The following is a 17,360-nucleotide window of genomic DNA, read 5'->3' on the forward strand; positions in this document are numbered from 1 at the left end:
CAGAAATTTGTCACGAATTTCCGCGGTGTCCGAAAGAGGTGAGTCGGTGGATGTCCGCAATTCGGTGACGTAGGCTTAACTACATGGGGGTCCAAGCATCTGAGCAAGTACTCGTCCTGGCCGCTCGCCCTCTCCGTACAGTTTTGCAGTGTGGTATTTGCCCATAAACAGGATTTCCTGATCAGCTGTGTCCCTGTATTCCGTAAGAAGGGCCACGCGCTGCTTTTCTGTGTCTGGGGTATTCGTTTTATCTGGGTGTTGTCGAGTTCTGCTAGCTCGCGCTCTCAGCGGGATAATGTGGTGCGTAGGTCGCGGAGTACTCCGGCATTCTTAGTAATACATATACCTCTTATGTAGGCCTGGAACCCTTCCCATAACACTACCCAGGAATCTACTGAGCCGGTGTTGATAAAGTAGTCTTCAATGGCTTCACCTATTTTAATGGTGGAACAGGTCATCGTAAAGGGCTCAGCTAGGGAAGAGCCATTGCCTTTCAAACCCTTCCGGGTGGGGGACCTTAAGAAGTAGCAACACAGGAGAATAATCGGAGTACGTCCGCGGAAGAGTCGTAATAGAGTGGTACCAACTGGAGACGCTTGGGGAGAGCAACCAATAATCAATTCTGGTCCAGGTGTTGTGGTAACCAGCATAATGAGTAAATTCAGTGAGGGAGGGGATTGCGATTGCACCAAATGTCTAGCAGAGAGAACTGCTTGCATAAGGACTGGAGGGCACGGCGCGAGTGGGCTTTGGAATCAGCGGAGATGGAAGTGCTACCCAATAATAAAACCGTGGGTCCCAGTTTTATGAGCTGAGTGAGCAAGGAGTGAAAGAAGTCTGGAGAGTCAGTGTTTGGGCCATATACGCAAACTAGCGCCACCCCGTGTCCCATCAATGTCCCAACTACTGTGATATATCTGCCCTCGCTATCGTTTACAACCTTGTGGAGGCTAAAAGGAACCCGCTTATGTATAAGAATGGCTGTGCCTCTGGCGTAGTTGCTAAAATTGGAAAAATATCTATGCGCACCCCAACTGGAATCGAACCGGGCGAAGTCAGATGTGGGCAAATGTGTTTCCTTCAAAACGGCTATGTCAGCCTTATGTCGTAGCAAATAGTGTATTGCCTGCCGCTTCTTGCGAATGTCATTAAGGCCCGAACGTTCCAGGACATCAGGCGGATGCCTGAGGGGCCTTCAACGTTACCTAGCTGGATGTATTTGGCCGTAATGTAGTGGGAGCCCTGACTCTGACAAAACCTATAAGTAAGCGATTGTCCCCCGTCCCCCCACCCAGCCTCACAACCCAACAGGTAAGGCCTACCCAAAATTGACAAATATACCTAAAGTACCAATCGACTTGACTAGGAAATGCAAAAAAAAAAACAAAATAGGTACATCAGCAAACACAAAAACATAACCACGGTGTACACCAGCGAGGGGTGGCAACCCCACGTCAGCCAACCAGCTATATGAGCATTAAGTGATTAAGTGTAACATCCTAAAGTTCACACAGAACGGAAGAAAAGGCAAAAGCGGGGGGGCAGGGAGGGTTGACAACCAGATCCAGATCCAGAGAAAAGTTTCATACTAGCATCGGTGCCGCTGTGTGGAGAGGAGGGTCTGCCGTCATCTGCCGCTGTGTATTTTGCTTCTGCGTGCGGCATAATTCCTGCACCTTCTTGGGGCTTTCAAATATGCGAGCGCTGCCATTGACCTCCACATGCAGCCGTGCAGGATACAGCATGCTGTATTTAAGGCCAAGGTTCCTGAGTGCAGCCTTTACTCCATTGTACTTGCGGCAGGCATCCTGGATCATGATGGTGAAGTCCGGATAACGTAACAACTTAGAACCCTGCCATATGGTATCGCCTCGTTCACGCGCGAGGCGCAGAGCAGTGTCTCGTCCCTAAAGTTCATGACTTGTGCAATGATGGGGCTTGGTAGGCAGCCTGTGGGGCCCCAGTGTGCGGTGGGCTCACTCCACTATGAAGCCAGGAGTGAAGGAGTCTGTCCTGAAGATGTCAGCCAGCAGTTTCCCCACAAAGACGTTGAGGCGACCAGTGGCGCAGGACTCCGGCACACCCAAAATAAATACTACGCGCCTCGAAAACTTCATTTTTGATTGCCACGTCTTTCAGGATGCGCTTCACTCACTCAAGCCTTTGAAGGGATTGCACTGTGCCATCTTCGATATCAGATATACGGGCTTCTGCTACATCTAGACGCTTATGTACCTGGATTTTAGCACCTAGATCTGCAAGATTCTTGTCCAAGTCATCAACCCTACCATCAAGAGCCCTGAATTCCGCTCCCATTTCATGCAGCAGCGAACCGGCCTGACCTGCGGAATCATTAAGTCGCTCCAATTCCTGTCTGCCTTCCGCCAAGTCCGCGCCGCTCTCCGGGGTCGTCTCCACAAGCTTCTCCAAAGGGAGGATCCTCTGCTTCGGGTCTTTGCTGCCCATACCGCTCTCCAGTGACAATAGGATGGCTCAGGGTGGAACCGCAGTCTGAAGACAGAGACCAGAGTGCTCACCTGGCAGAAAAGTCCTAGGACTTGAGGGGTTGTGTACTGCCGTCCACCCCAACGGGCAAGCAAAGTGGGCTAATTGTGGGGCAACTCTTCCAGATGTTGGCGATAGTGAGATCCAAAGGAGCATGCGTGCAATATGGCCACCCAGCAGGGGAAGTACGGATCTGTGCCAGTGACAGGTGCAGCTGTTGAGGAGGCCAAACTGGAATGCGCAGCGTGGTCACAGGCTGTGGGCAGCGGGTGCTTGCATCGAGACGGACCACCTTGGGAGGTGCAAGTATTGCGCTGTCCTCAAGGTTATTATGCATCAGCCACGGCTGACTCCGGTCTGGACACTTGGATCACCTTTGTACAGTTGACCTTGTGGAAACTTCTGCAGGCTTGATTGGGAGTAGCGGTGTCTGTGTGTGTGGGGGGAGGGGGGGGGGGGGCGGGAGGAGGGAGACGACCGGGCGCAGGCTATATAGCGACCCCAGCTGATCAACTGCTGTGAGCCCGAAAATATTCTTATGGTTTAAAATGAAGAAGATGGAATAAAAGCAAATGATTCACTATTTGTATTTTCTCTTGATGAATTGAAATTCATGTTCACTTCAGTGACAACCCTTTAACTGTGAAGCTAAAATTTAAATAAATCGCCTAAGGAATATTGTTTTTTGTTATTGAATATTCCCAGTTCCTTGGGAATATTGGGTCGCCCTATTGAATTTTTGATCTTGAAAAATTAATAACTTCGGTTCCGTATTTAGAATTAATTGTTGTCATTTTAATTAAAAAAATATATACCATATTTGTATATATTTGTGCTGGATTTTTATTGTGTTGTGTCTTAATTATTTAATGTACTGGTGTTTTTAAATGCTTTGCCCACCTGCATCCTAAGTAGAGCTTGCCTGCTCGCAGCCAGCTACCAAGGGTTGAGCAAGGGAATCGTTTATTGAGACCTTAACTGGGCCTTATACTGTAATTGAGAGCAAACATGCTGCCCTGGATTTAGAGCTCAACATCTGGCTGCACAATTGCAGTGGGCATCTAGATGAGCGAATCTTGCTGGGAACACATAAGCACTAAGGAGTTTGGTAGACCTCCATTGGCAACACTTAACCCATTCAGGTAAAAGTCATTTTAAAAACATGGGACAGAGCACTACAGAGAACACACATGCGCAGAAGATACCTTTGATCCCCTTAAAGATGCTACCACACCTGGGGAACTGGAACGAGCTAAGAGACTGTGCTGAGAAAAGGCTCAGGATGATGGGAAACCTATATTCAGGTGGAAGTTTATAAAACACTTTGTGCACAGCATTCCAATCTCAACAAAGAGCTCCGGCAGTTCTGGGAAGCATATTCATTGATACCAATTTCAGAAGGGGAGTGGTCCAAAACATGGGAATCAACCACGAGACACAAAATAAGCCCTACACTTTCCCACACGAAGTTTTGGCTTCTCCACAAAGCCTTCTGGACACCAGCGCGTCTCTTTTCACATAATATTAGAGACAACGCCACATGCTGGAACTGTAACGAGAAAGATGGCGACCTTGTACACCCATTAGTAAGCTGTGTATGTGTTCCGGCCTTCTGGGACAAAATATTTGCATTCATTGCAAAGGTTTTCTCCTTCTCCCCTACCAGAAAGTTTTCTACCTTAGTGATGGGCTTTACTAGAGCTGTTCCGTTATCGGTGGATGACAGGGCCTTACTTGACCTTATGTTCACTGCTGGCGTGAAAATAATCCTGAATACCTGGAAAGATACCCGCAAAGCCTCCTTTAAATGTTGGCTAAATTGGATCACAAACCTGAGTGGTGCTGACAATATCTCACTCCAAAACACCCCATGGCACCGCCCCCCCTCACAGACAAATGTGGACCTCCCTCGACAATTATTTAAATTTACATAAGCCCCCGTGATTCCTCGCCACACTTCCTGTCCTTTGCATCCATAGGACCTTATATACCTACTACCAAGTCTATACGGTAACTTATTTGTCTGCTCTTAGTAACCTTACCCTGGGAGGGTCGTTATCTGTATACCAGTGCCCACCAATCCTGTGTAGATGCTATGTATGAAGTTAATGACTTATTATGCTGCCTTCACTTATTGCTGTATTTTTGTTTTAGTCTTAACTTACTTAATTTGCTTAATTTACTAGGATTTTATGTGATTGTCACTCTCTTTACAGATAGTTTTATTGTTTTCGCTACCAAATCACCTGTGCTTACCATGGTCGTCTATGCTTTCTTAATGTATGTTTTTGTATATTTTTGTTCTGTTTTGAAAACTACCAATAAAAATTTGTGAAATAAAAAAAAAAAAAGAATGGCATTGTTAAATCAAGAGACATTTCTTCACTTACTTTCAGGCTGTTTCTCATTGGGTGTTATGGACCTTACAAAGTCCTGAGGAGTCATAAACACTTCCGACTCCCCAGTTTCATGTATCACTTTCAGAGTAGCAAAGTAGCGGAAAATTTTGTCAGGAGTTGAGTAAGCTCTTATTCGGTTTTCATATTCCATAACCTATGGGGGAAAAAACGTGATATCACAACAGGAAAAAACAGCCCAGCACACAACTATACAAACGGGGGGGGGGGGGGGGGGGGAAGCAGTTCAAATCTGGAAAGAAATGCATAGGGAAGGAAAGCATGAACCTGTTAGACAACCCAACAGTGGCCATGCTTACTAAGCTGAATGACTCTCTAACAGTACCATATACTCAGGGCCACTGAAATTATGTGTAGAGGAGGATCAAATTATTCAGCAGAGTGGACTACATTCTGCAGCAAGAAAAGGAAAGGTATGCGGCATGATGCATCACATTTTGTGATATTATTTTATTTTTACTCATGTTAATACTATTATTGGCAAAGGTTTCACATCATTAGTACCAGTTGAACATCAAACATATTAATATGCAACTGAAAGGTGATTAGTCAATCTATGTGAAGGGTCTTCTTCTGTGCAGCAACAAATGTTGGTGCGTTTTTAGCAAATTTGTATTCATTTAAACTATAAACAAAATGTGTTTAGTTAAACTCAGCAGAATACGTAGCACTATGATAATGGATTATTTGGCAAATGCAAAGATTTTTTTTTAAATCTGTGACAGATGAATCGCATAATTCCAGTGTTCCTGTCTATACCAGTTAGTTTAAATTACCTTAATATAAAGCGATTCAAGAAAACATCCATGATTGTTGACTCCATTAGAGACTAGCTATACATGTTAAAATATTAGGATCAGGAACATCGTATGATCAAAACGTGATTTTTGATTATCATTTTTCATTTTTTTAAAAAGATATTTTTCAAAAGGTTTAAAAACAATCCTAATCGTCACAGTTACACATTAACAATCTAATTTATAAATTGGAAACAGAAAAGTATAGAGTAAATGTTCACAAGATGTAAAGTTCATACTTCATTCGGTTGAAATACTTGATTAGATATATTTATATCATAAAAGTGCATACATTCATTTCAAACCTAAAATCACTATTAACTAATGTATCCAGTTCAGAAATATAAAAGACAATAAAATATAAAAACCTGTTGCAGGAATTAAAATACGACAGCAGTAATATACATATAGACTTTATACAGAGGCAAGATTTAGGCTTTGTTTGAATTTAACAACATAGTACGTGTAAACCAGGCACTTGATAAATATTTAGCAACCCCGCATACAATAAACAGATGTTGTGTCTGATGAGAAGATGCGTAGGGCGACCCTATAGTCACTCACTCCCAACTCGCTACATACTGGTTTTAACCGTCTTTCTATAGCCTTCTTGTAAGCTTTACAAGCGAACAAAAAGTGCGGTAAAGATTCAGTCGCACAGGTGCAGCTAGGGCAGGTGGACTGTAAAACCCTCGTTCCTTTCCAACCCTCAGTGAATTTGTTAAGAGGAAGTGTCCCATACCTCATTTTCAGGAAAAGTGATCTATCTTTAGGGATTTGGATAAAATCCAAAAATGGTTCGAGCTTCCTAGTAGGCTTATGTTCCAAAATTTGGGTAGTTAGGGCTCCCCACTTTACGCTCTTTAGTTCCTCGGCTTGCACCCACTCCCAATAACAACTTGCTTAGGAGGCGGGGACTGGGAAATCCAAAATTCGACCAGACCCAGCTTTGTGACAAGCTGCCTCAATTTGTTAAGCCACTGTATCTTGTTGGCACTATTCAGAACAATCAGTACGTCCATCTCCAACGAGTAATTTGCCAGTTCTGGAGTCCTTCTGAGGCGCACCCAGAACAGCAGGGGGCGGAGGCAAACTATGTCTGAAATCGAGTGTTTGTCCATGTCAAGAAAAAGGGGCTTTAATGGAGTCGAGATGGGGAGGGGAAACTAGGTCCCTCAGAAACTTATTCTCGGCTCTGACCAGATCAACTATATTCTCACAGCCCCATAGTTCAGACCCATAAACTGCAGAGGCTAATGCCTTTCCTTCATAAACAGCAAGAGCCGGAGCTACTGGTCTGCTGACGGACATTCGCTGGTTTCTCAGAATTACACCAGATACTGTTTTAAGGTTTAGGAGCATTTTGGCAACATGGGAGTCCCATTTCATTTTGTTGTTGATCCTGACTCCCAAGTAGTCGAATGCCTCCACCACCTCTAGCGGCGACCCATTGAGAGTAATATGGATTCTCTTTGTATTTTTGAGTGGGGCAACACCATCAGCTTTGTTTTGGTAGTATTAATGGAAAGCCCACGTTCGTCGCAAAACACACTAAATCTGTCCAATAATTTCTGGAGTCCCAAGAGGGTTTTTGACATCAGGAGGGTATCATCTGCGAAGAGAAGGGTGGGTGTTTTCTCCCCTGCCAGGACTGGGGCATCGGCACACTCCTCCCTCAGATGGTCAACCACCCCATTAATAAAGAGGGAGAAGAGTGTTGGGCCATCACACAGCCCTGGCGCACCCCTCTGTTCACAGGTACCTTCTCAGTTAGCTGCCCCTGGCTCCCCCATCTGATTCTGGCATAGTTGTCCTGATGGAGTTTAACAATAAACTCCAGGAGGTAAAGGGAACCCCATGTCCAACAACACCTTCCGAAGTTTATCACGGGGCACCAGATCGAAAGCACTCTTTAGGTCTATAAAGGTCAGATATAAATTCCCCTTCTTCATGGTCACAGATTTCCAGTATATTGCGCAAAACCTGAAGGCCTGGTCCATTGTACCCACATTTTGACGAAAGCCCGTCTGAAAATGAGTCAGTATGTTCCCTTCTGCAAGCCAAGATCCTATTCTGTTAATAATGACCCTGCCAACTACTTTCTGAATGGCATCTATTAAATTCATCGGCCTGTATTTGGCAGGGTCCTCCCTATCACCTTTCTTGTAGATAGTAATTACTTCTGCACCCTTCCATGAATCAGGGACAGAATGTCCATGAAGAATTAAGTTCATTAGAAGGGCAATGAAGTCAGACCACAGCTTAGGGTCATATATGAGTAGGTCACCCGGTAACCCATCCGGACCTGCTGCTTTGGAGGGGGTTATACTCCTAATAGCATCATATACTTCAGAGTTGCAAAGCGTTCTACAGGTATATTATTCTCTATGATAAAATCCTTTGTGGCCCCAAAAATTGGCCTATCTCAGCCTCATCGCAATACAATTTTGAAAAATGAGAATGCCATTGCTGCTCGGTTATATGGTTGGGGAGGGGCTCCACTTCCCTCCTATCAAGTTTATTTATCAAATTCCAGAACAGTGTGGAGTCCTTCGAGCAGGCAGCAATCTTAAGTTGTTGCCAATGCTCTTCCTCCCAATCCTTCTTTGCCTTTTTGATACAATTAGTATATTCCTTCCTGGCCACCCTAACCTGCCATTATATCCTTCCTCCTGATGGAATTCGATATAGCCTTTCTCCTTTTCCTGCATTTGGCCGTATACCATGGTGTACCGGTTGTGGTTGAGATATTCTTCCTGAACCCTCTAGTATCCCCAATAGTAAAAAATAAACCAATTTTCTCAATTAGACTCTTGTAAGAGCCCGTGAGTTTAATACTTTCTTCGGTGGCCTGGGCAGAATTAAGGGGTAAAAGTACTGTAGTCTCTTCTTCGACTAGTTCTTTGATACTAGTCAATTTGTCTTTTTGACACATCACCCTATTCCATTTTAATCTACGATTACAATGAGATGGGACTACCTCTTTTGCAAGCATTAATGGACCATTTGGTACTTCCCTGCCGCTCCCCCATCTTATTTTCATGCAGAGCGGGTTGTGGTCACTGTCCTGCGACTGTAACTTCCATATCTACTAATCTGCCCCAAGATCGGATAACAAGTGAAATATAGTCAATACGGGATGGGCAACTAAGTCTATTGTAAGTCATCGCACCATTTGGGTCTGAAGTAGTCCTGCCATTCAAAGCGCGTAGGTTATATTCTAATGTTAGCACATTTATTTGGATCGCTCAAGGTGTCCATTTCCTGATTGGAGCCAAAGTCAGGGGCGGGATAGACTGTCTAGATTCCTCTTCACTAGATCCCAGGTAATCTTCCTCACTTAGGGGTTCATATGCACAGTTAAAATCTCCCCCGACAATAACATTAGAGAAAGGGGGGATACCCGCTAATGCCACCTTGAGTAGTGCTATGGTAGGTGAAGTTTGGCCTCCCGGGGTACCTCTAGCATACACATTAAACAGTTCCATGGAGCTTCCAGTATGGGGACACTTAACGGTAATATGTAATATGTCCTCAGTATACATACATGAAGTCCTCCCGATGGGCGACCTTTACCTACGCTGGTTGCCGGGATAAAATGGGTAGAATATCCGCTTTTATATAGGGGAGTCATGCTCCAGGTTTCCTGGAACATACAGAGGTAATACATATTAATAAATTCGTTCCATTCTGGATTTTCCAAGTTTTTTTGGAGGCCCGCTATGTTCCATGAAAGTATCTTGATCACATTAATGTTTGGAACCATCCGTCTATTGGGTGCTTCGGGAGCCGTTCTCTCTACAACAATTCTTGCAGAGCTTCGAACTTTACTAGTGACATTAGTCCTTTCTTCACAATCAAGGGGCACCTCAGGATTGAGCACCGTTGCCTCATATCTGTGAGACTTGTGGTAGAATTGATCAAAACCTCGGACATACATGTTTTTATAATCACCTCTGGATATGCCATATTCTTAATAGGGGCCCCGTTGACTTTGGGGAAGATGGTACACCCCTATTATATTTCAGTCAGTCAACCAGGTCCAAACAACTGAACCTATTACAATAAAAGGGTTGACTGTGTGAATAAGAGTTGTGGGGCATTACCCTATTCACCTTGCTTTGTCCTCTTGATTCTACCCTAGTCCAGGCCTCTTCTAACCCCTCCATAGGCCGCACAAGATCAGAAGGATAAAAAGCGGCTAATGGGAGGGCCCACATTAGAGTATCTATGTCGCCCTGCAACCAATTACAGATATGAAAGAAATTTCTTGGGTCCCTAAAGTTTACCAGGACGCAGTTGTCACTGGTATGCTTGATTGTATTACCCACCCAGGCCACCCTTCGAACCATCAGGATTTCACTAGAAATCCTAGGTGGAAGTGGTCTATGTTTATTTAACCAACCAACCACTTTAATTTTTAGTGATGCAAATGATTCATTAGTGGATGCATCGAGCTCTCGTACACCAGATAGGACTACCACCAAAGGGGCTGCATCAGGGGGGAGATCAATCACCTTTTTCTTGTTCCAGCTGGTGCCCAACGAAACTTGATGACCCCCTGGCAGTTTAGTCTTATTAGCTTACACAGAAGTATTAGCTAGGGGAATAGGGAGCTCTTTTCTGATAGCCATATCCTGAGGTTGAGATGAGGTCTGGGCAACTACAGGCGGTACCACCTTACTTCCATCCAACTTTTTCTGTAAGTTTATTACTGTGTTAAGATGGTCCGCAGTTGCCCCCGTGGCTTGTTCTATCTTCATCAATCTAGCTTCAATCTGGGCAAGTCTTGCTTCCAAGGGACTAAGCAAAGACTTTAGCAGGGTGCCCAGATTATGATTTGCTACATTATCGCTAGCCAACCGCGGGGCGCTGGGTATTGAATTTATTGGAGGTGAAACAGGTTGTGTAGGGGCCTGGGGGGAGTTGGAATTATTTGTAGGGGGGGACAGGTTCCTTGTCGCTTGCCCCGGTCTTGTGAGCTAAAAAGTTGGAATGTTTAGCGACCTTCGCCTTGTTGCCCCCTACTCTATATGCGCCGCGTTTCCTTTTGGGGATAGCTCGCTCCCTATTCCCTCTGAGTTGACGATTATTATTACTAATCTGTGTGTCAGCTAGAGGGTTACCACTAGTGTTGGGTGTTAATAAAAGCTCCGGGGGGGGACAGTGGAGATTCTATGGGTGATCCAGAGTTACTCTCCAAACTTAGCAGAATAAGAGCTACCAAGCCAGGAACAGAGGGAGGCACCTCTCTAATGGGGGTTATCGCATCTGCAATATGACCAAGGGACGATCTTTTGACATTGTCAATTCCCTGTGATAGTCTCCGCTCTATGGTTGTAATTTCATGTGATAGAAGAGAACTAGCTCTAATGATGAAATTATCCATAGTCCCTACAGTATAAGAGGCCAAGGACAGGGCTTTGCTTCTGGTCTCTCGCCCCGCCATACTACGACTAGTAATATAGGTACACAGCCCACACAATCACAATCACTACAGAGAGAAAATAATACCAAGAGGGGTGGCCCGGTCCGGTCTCTACCGGGCTGTAACGGGCTAGAACGGGCCCGCCCTTGGCCCGGGCGTCGCCCGCGCTCGTCCCACGTATCGCGGATGTGGGCCCTGCTAAATAGGAAGAAGTGGGGGCGGGAAGAGGTCCCAGGTGCGGCGGATAACAGGCCGCTGAGGGTTTTGGTCCTCGCAGTCCCGCGCCCTCAAGGTTCCTTCTGACGTTCTGCCCAGAGTCGGTAAAAGTGAATTCCAGTAGCACCAAAATGATTCTAGGGTCAGGAGGGTAGACAGAGTCACAGCTCCCACACACTACGGCTGCAAGCGGCTCCCGCGAAGCGGGCGGGGGCCGCGAGCCGTAAAGTACTGCACGAGAGGTGGGGGCGGGAAGAGGTCCCAGGTGCAGCGGATGACAGGTCGCTGAGGGTTCTGGTCCTCGCAGTCCCGCGCCCTCAAGGTTCCTTCTGACGTTCTGCCCAGAGTCGGTAAAAGTTAATTCCAGTAGCACCAAAATGATTCCAGGGTCAGGAGGTTAGACAGAGTCACAGCTCCCACACACTACGGCTGCGAGTGGTTCTCTGTGTTTTAGTAGAAGTTGAGGGCTAGTAAGATCATTCCACTTCCGAAGAGATTCAAATTAGAAGTGGCAATATCCTCCAAATTAACGTTGTGATGGGTCATGTCACATGTCTTTAATGCAGAGTCTACCTTCTCTTCCAAATATCCATGAAGGAGGCCACTACATCACTGTGGAACGAATCCAGGTGTCTTGATGTACAACACTAGTACTGATTGTCCTCCCCAGGCAATCCACGTTATCGAGGCCTGTACGAATATCATATTTAGCTCTAACTTATCCACCTTAAATTTTCTGGCCCAAAGAGGCCCTAATGTTTTCTGGGACTATAGGCAAGTTCTCCCCGGCCATGTTCCACAAGACGTGTTTATCAGCACAGTAAACAACCCGTATTTACTGACTGCAATGCTAGACTGGTGAAGGAAAACCTACGCTCTGCTAAAGCCTCAATCCTCTTGGATTTTCTATCTGGAAGAGTGGTTGCAAATGAGTTGGGATTCACTTTACTGGTTTAAGCATGCACAACAAGGTCCTATGGTGTAGGATTTTTGATGAGAAAATTTAAGTTGCCAGGAGCGGTCTGTGATTCTGGACCACCTGCCTATACCCAAGTGGGCAGGAACACAGTATCAACGAGGTGTCCATCAAAGCATCATTCAAACAAATATGGCATAACTACAGGACTCTTGCTCACAAGGACACCTTGTACCCCTTCCTAGGCTTTTATCTTCTAGACTAGCGCAATTTTATACTTGCACTATTAGTTTACTTCAACAGAACTAAATGGCTGATCACACGTTAAAACAGTATTTAGAAAACAAATGTCCAAAACTGGAAAGGCTGTGGGGTCATGAAATGGAGTCCTATGGTAGCCTAAGGCAGAACTTGATCTTGACAGTAGTACTAACAGATCCTCTTGCTGTTATTCAACAATAATAATAATGTAGTAGGCATTATTGACTTCTTATTGCTTCAATCTAGTATGGCGTTTTAAGATTTCTGTATTGTAGTAAATTCACCACAAAATTAGATATTTTCATGGCACAATGATCAAGACAGACACCTGTCTCCTAATATATCAAATATATTAGATCACAATTCTGTATCAGCTAGCAAGCAAAGTTTTGAATCTACTACTCCTCTAATTATCTTCCGTTAGCATGCATTTTCTACAGAGAATATGCCTCTTGCCTTTCATTCCCTGCTATTAAATGCGTCAGCACCTTTTAGGCTGTGTTTTTATCTTCTATGGCCATTTGTGATGATCTCCATTAAGGCAACCACAGTTGTGCCTTTTCCTGCTTCTATTTCCTCTACAAAGCTGTCCATATCCGCTAGAGTGACCATGTTTATTTCCAAGGAGATTCCTTTCTTCACCACTAATAACTTTCATAGCTATTGCAGAGGTGATTGCTTTACCATTTGCATGCATCCAATAGTAAATCAAATTATAAATCTTTTACATATCTTATACACTTTCTCCACTTTATTTTCCTTCTAATGGCAAATCATTTTGATTTGGTATGCAGAAGGCACTCTCTTGTCTATCATTTGCAATAAAATCTGTTTCCAGTAGGCTCTCTTAATGGACCTCAGTCTGCCAGTCACTATGGTCAGTGGGGTCTGGTTTGAAAACAGCCATGGCACATATCTGGTGCTAGTCACATTTTGGATATTTCATGCCTCCTCCAAAAACACCTATCTAATCGGGAGTGTGCTCATTATTGTAAGACAAACAAGCACTGACGAAGCCAGAGGGTCTCGCCTTTCAATGGAGGTACCATATTTTCTTTGGCTTTGCTAATGTTTTTTTGAAGATGCTGTTGGCCCTTATACAAAAAGAAAACAAATGATCAGCGTTAGAAAAAATTATAATAATAAAGATGGCTTATCATATGGATGTATATGTACGCAGGTATGTGCCATGATGGGAAAATTATTTATTTTACGTTTAATGCAAGATGGTGGACGCAATTTAAAAACAAATGTGTTAAAACACATGAATGATAAAGGAATGGCCCACAAGCAAACTGGAGCTGTATGTCCTTCTAAAAAAAAGTTCACGGACGTGGCCAAGCAAGATGGCTGAGCAGAAGTGAGCCGCTTCAGCTTCAGGCCCCCTAGTTTGTCACAAGACATTTTCTGCGCTCGCAGAGGACCAAAACACAAATGGTCCTGTTCACCACCACTCCGTACTGACCCTGAGCACAGTATTAAGTTACAAGCCCGGTTCCTAGACCTGAAGCGGGGACAGCCACAAGACGGGATGGTTAGCCGGGATCGGACTCACGATGGCGCGAAGGCACGCGAGCATCTGAGCCGTGAGCAATCGCAGCTCTTTGATTTTCCAAGCCCGAAGCAAGGAAGCCATTACACATCCCCGGTACCGGCGGTGGCGCAAAAAGAACTGTATGCTGATTAGCGTATTACGCCCAGTGAAGGTCAGGGCGGCCTGGGGAAATGAATCGCGTGGAGCCGCGACGAGAGGGCGCACCGCACTGGCAATATGATTGATGCTTTGAGGGGAACATGATCCAGCAGGAGTGTGGAAGACGGCAGTGAGGGGACTCACCTGTGGGGTTAGTTTCCAATTTTCTCTACTAAAGTAACGCGGCACGAAGAGGGTCCGGGGGAAGACAGTACAGAGAGGCCCTGACTGACCTCAAGGTGGCACCCAGATGGTGGAGATTTCCAAGGAGGGGCCCCTGCACTCATTCAGCGATGCTGGAGGGTGGCCGGTAAGCGGAGTCCTCTCCTTGTTTAATGGGCATACTGATGTGAGGAGACGAGGCAGGATTTTCCTGACGAGCTGACAAAGCAGATCACACGGCGCCCGACCTTAAGATGGCTCCCGCTGTATGAAGCCCAGCAAAGGCCTGCTCCCATCTTAGAACATAACACACGTGGCAAGCAACCATTCTGGCAAGCTAGCACCTCTGCGGCATTACATAGAGGGGCATACCCACGCCCTGACTTGGCATCGTGCATTTCTCTGCCCTTCTACCACCAAAAAAAGCGGCAAACAAGGTCTACCGTTATTTCACAGCTACAGACAAGGGCCCTGCTTCCCTGCTTTCACCGAGGGTGACCAGACGCACAAGACGGCCCTTACTAGGGAGGATCTGGTGGCTTCTCTCCGGGATTTCAAATCCGAACTCTGCTTGGAAATTAAACCGGATCTGCGAGCCTCCATGGATCAACTCAAGGCCGATCTTACTGAGGGAATGGTGACACTCCTGCGTGACGTAGACGCTGTGGTCTCTAGGGTGTCGGAAGGTGAAGAGGAAACACATGAATTATATGCCCGCTCCGCCACAATGCAGTAAACACAACAGAATATCTAGTCATAGCTACACCAAGTGCTCCTGATGGCAGAGAATCTGGAGAACAGGTCTCGGAAGTTGAACATACACATCCGAGATCTGGAAGAAGGTGGGTCCAGACCTGGAGGCATTTTTGGTGGGCCTCTTCTCGGAAGTTTTAAGCCCATGAAAGATGAAGCTCAAGATTGACTGAATCCATTGCGTGGGGACCCCGCAGTCGGGAAGCGTAGATGTTCACGGGATGTTCTCGTCAAGATGCACTCCTTCACAGCGAAATAAGCCATCTTAAGCGCGGCAGGGAAAAAGGAGGAGACCTCATTCCAGGGCTACAAATGCATGCTCTTTCAGGACTTGGCACGTAGGCAGCTGCTACGCCCGGTCACCATCAAATTAAGTCAAGAAATCGTGAGATATCGCTGGACTTTTCCCTTTGGGCTTCTTTTTGAGCACAAGAACAAGTCACATCGTGTTATGGATCTGAAGGAGGGTCTGCGCATCCTGGGTCTCCCCATTCCGGAGGATGAAAGAAATTCAGGACCCTCGAATGACTCTGGACAGCCCCGGAGGGAGCCACTGCCTTGGCGCACAGTTTCGAAGAACAAGCAAACTCCAAAACGATGCTTCTCGTGTGGTGAATGCTCTGGACATACGGTCGTTCCAGGTTCACGCCCACAGTGGCAATTTCGTGAGAATCTAGCTATGGAGGTCGTGGCACAACAAATAGGCTGGGACTCCACACTGGGGTTCTGTGGTGATGCACCCATTCATCTAAGTTACTAATGGTCTTCTGATGGTTCTACATGTACTCACTGCATGGCAAACTGGGCTTACGGGTCTTGTCCGCATTGCCCAGACTTACTCTATTTTGCTCTGAGAAGATACGAACTGAGAGCCCGTTGCTACTCAGCACAAAGTTTCCGGGAGTTGTTGGGGAGGGGGGGGGGGGGGGGGGGGGGGGGGGGTTCTTTTCTGGGGGAGGGTTCATGGTGGTGGTGTAGGGATACTGTTAGCTTATGATTTCTTGAGGGGCAGGCAGCCCGTGGAAGGAGACTCACTGGAGGTACGAGGTTACTGGGTGGGTGAGAAGCGACAACATGAGTGTCCCACGAGGGTGGATCATGGGACTGGGGGAGGAGGGACAATCTTTCCAATGGTCTCCATAGCGTCTTCAAACGTTAAGGGTCTGAACTCCTCCCAAAATCGGCAGAAAATATGGAAATATCTCAACGATCGCCAGTTTGAGGTTGTGGCACTACAGGAAACACACCTTAAAAACTAGAGGAACTGTGGCTTCGCCACACATCTTATCCTTTAATTTACAGGTCGTCAGCTGGCACTAAACATTAAAAGGGTTGCCCTTCTCTTCCGTAGTACAGCTAAGTTACAACCCGAGGCTGTAAAGGCCAACCGGGAAGGGAGAGTGATAATGGTGAAGGGGACACTACTGGGAGCCTTATGTACTTGTGTCTCTATATGCACCCAACACAGGACAGTCGATATTCTTGACCTCAACACTGGACTGGATTAGTGAGTTTGTGGAGGGCCAAATGGTATTGTTAGGTGACTTCAACTTGACCTGGCGTGAGAAACTGGACAGCTCTCACTCCCATAGGGCGGCTCTTAATAGTTTTACCAAAGGGTTATACAGAAATTGCATGCACTCGACCTATGTGATGCTTGGCGCCCTCTCAATCCTACTACTAAGGATTATACTTACTTTTCACATGTCCACCAATCTTACTCTAGGACTGACTACATCTTCGTTAGTCAGGCTTGCTAGGCCCCTTGCAAGCAGCTCAAATCTTGCCCATCTCAATATCATACCACAGCCTAATATCCATTAGCACGGGGAGGAAAAAAAACAGGCACATCGAGGTGGTACTTCCCGACATCGATCACTCAGGACAAGTCCTTACAGGATGAGTTAAGGGTTTCAATCACGGACTACTTCAAGCTCAACCTTCCACATGACACTACACCCCAAACTAACTGGGACGCTTTTAAAGCTGTGCTAAGGGGCAAGTGCATCAAACTTAATGCAGTCCTGAATAAACAGCGGGTGCAGGAAGAACAGCGCTGGGTGGGAACTAAAGGTGGAGGAGAAAGCCCATAAGGGAACACCTACTCGAGCACTGCAGTAATAGCTTACCAAGCTCAGAGGCAAATTTCGATCTATTTACAACATTAGAGCCGAGTACACGTTGCTGAAGATAAGGTGGGGTCACATTTAGC

At 45.9% G+C, this 17,360-nt stretch overlaps 1 protein-coding gene across 2 annotated transcripts in view; it reads right to left on the reverse strand.

The window, feature by feature from the left end:
- Positions 1-17,360, reverse strand: part of MICU1 (mitochondrial calcium uptake 1) — a 672,580-nt gene that overhangs the window by 469,923 nt on the left and 185,297 nt on the right. For both annotated transcript variants that reach the window (XM_086922279.1, XM_086922278.1), the window contains exon 4: positions 4,896-5,058. In XM_086922279.1, coding sequence (XP_086778405.1) covers positions 4,896-5,058 — 163 coding nt within the window. The remainder of the gene's footprint in view (positions 1-4,895; positions 5,059-17,360) is intronic.

This window comes from Lissotriton vulgaris, chromosome 5, assembly GCF_964263255.1.
Source record: "Lissotriton vulgaris chromosome 5, aLisVul1.2, whole genome shotgun sequence".
In the NCBI taxonomy this organism is placed as follows: Eukaryota; Metazoa; Chordata; class Amphibia; order Caudata; family Salamandridae; genus Lissotriton; species Lissotriton vulgaris.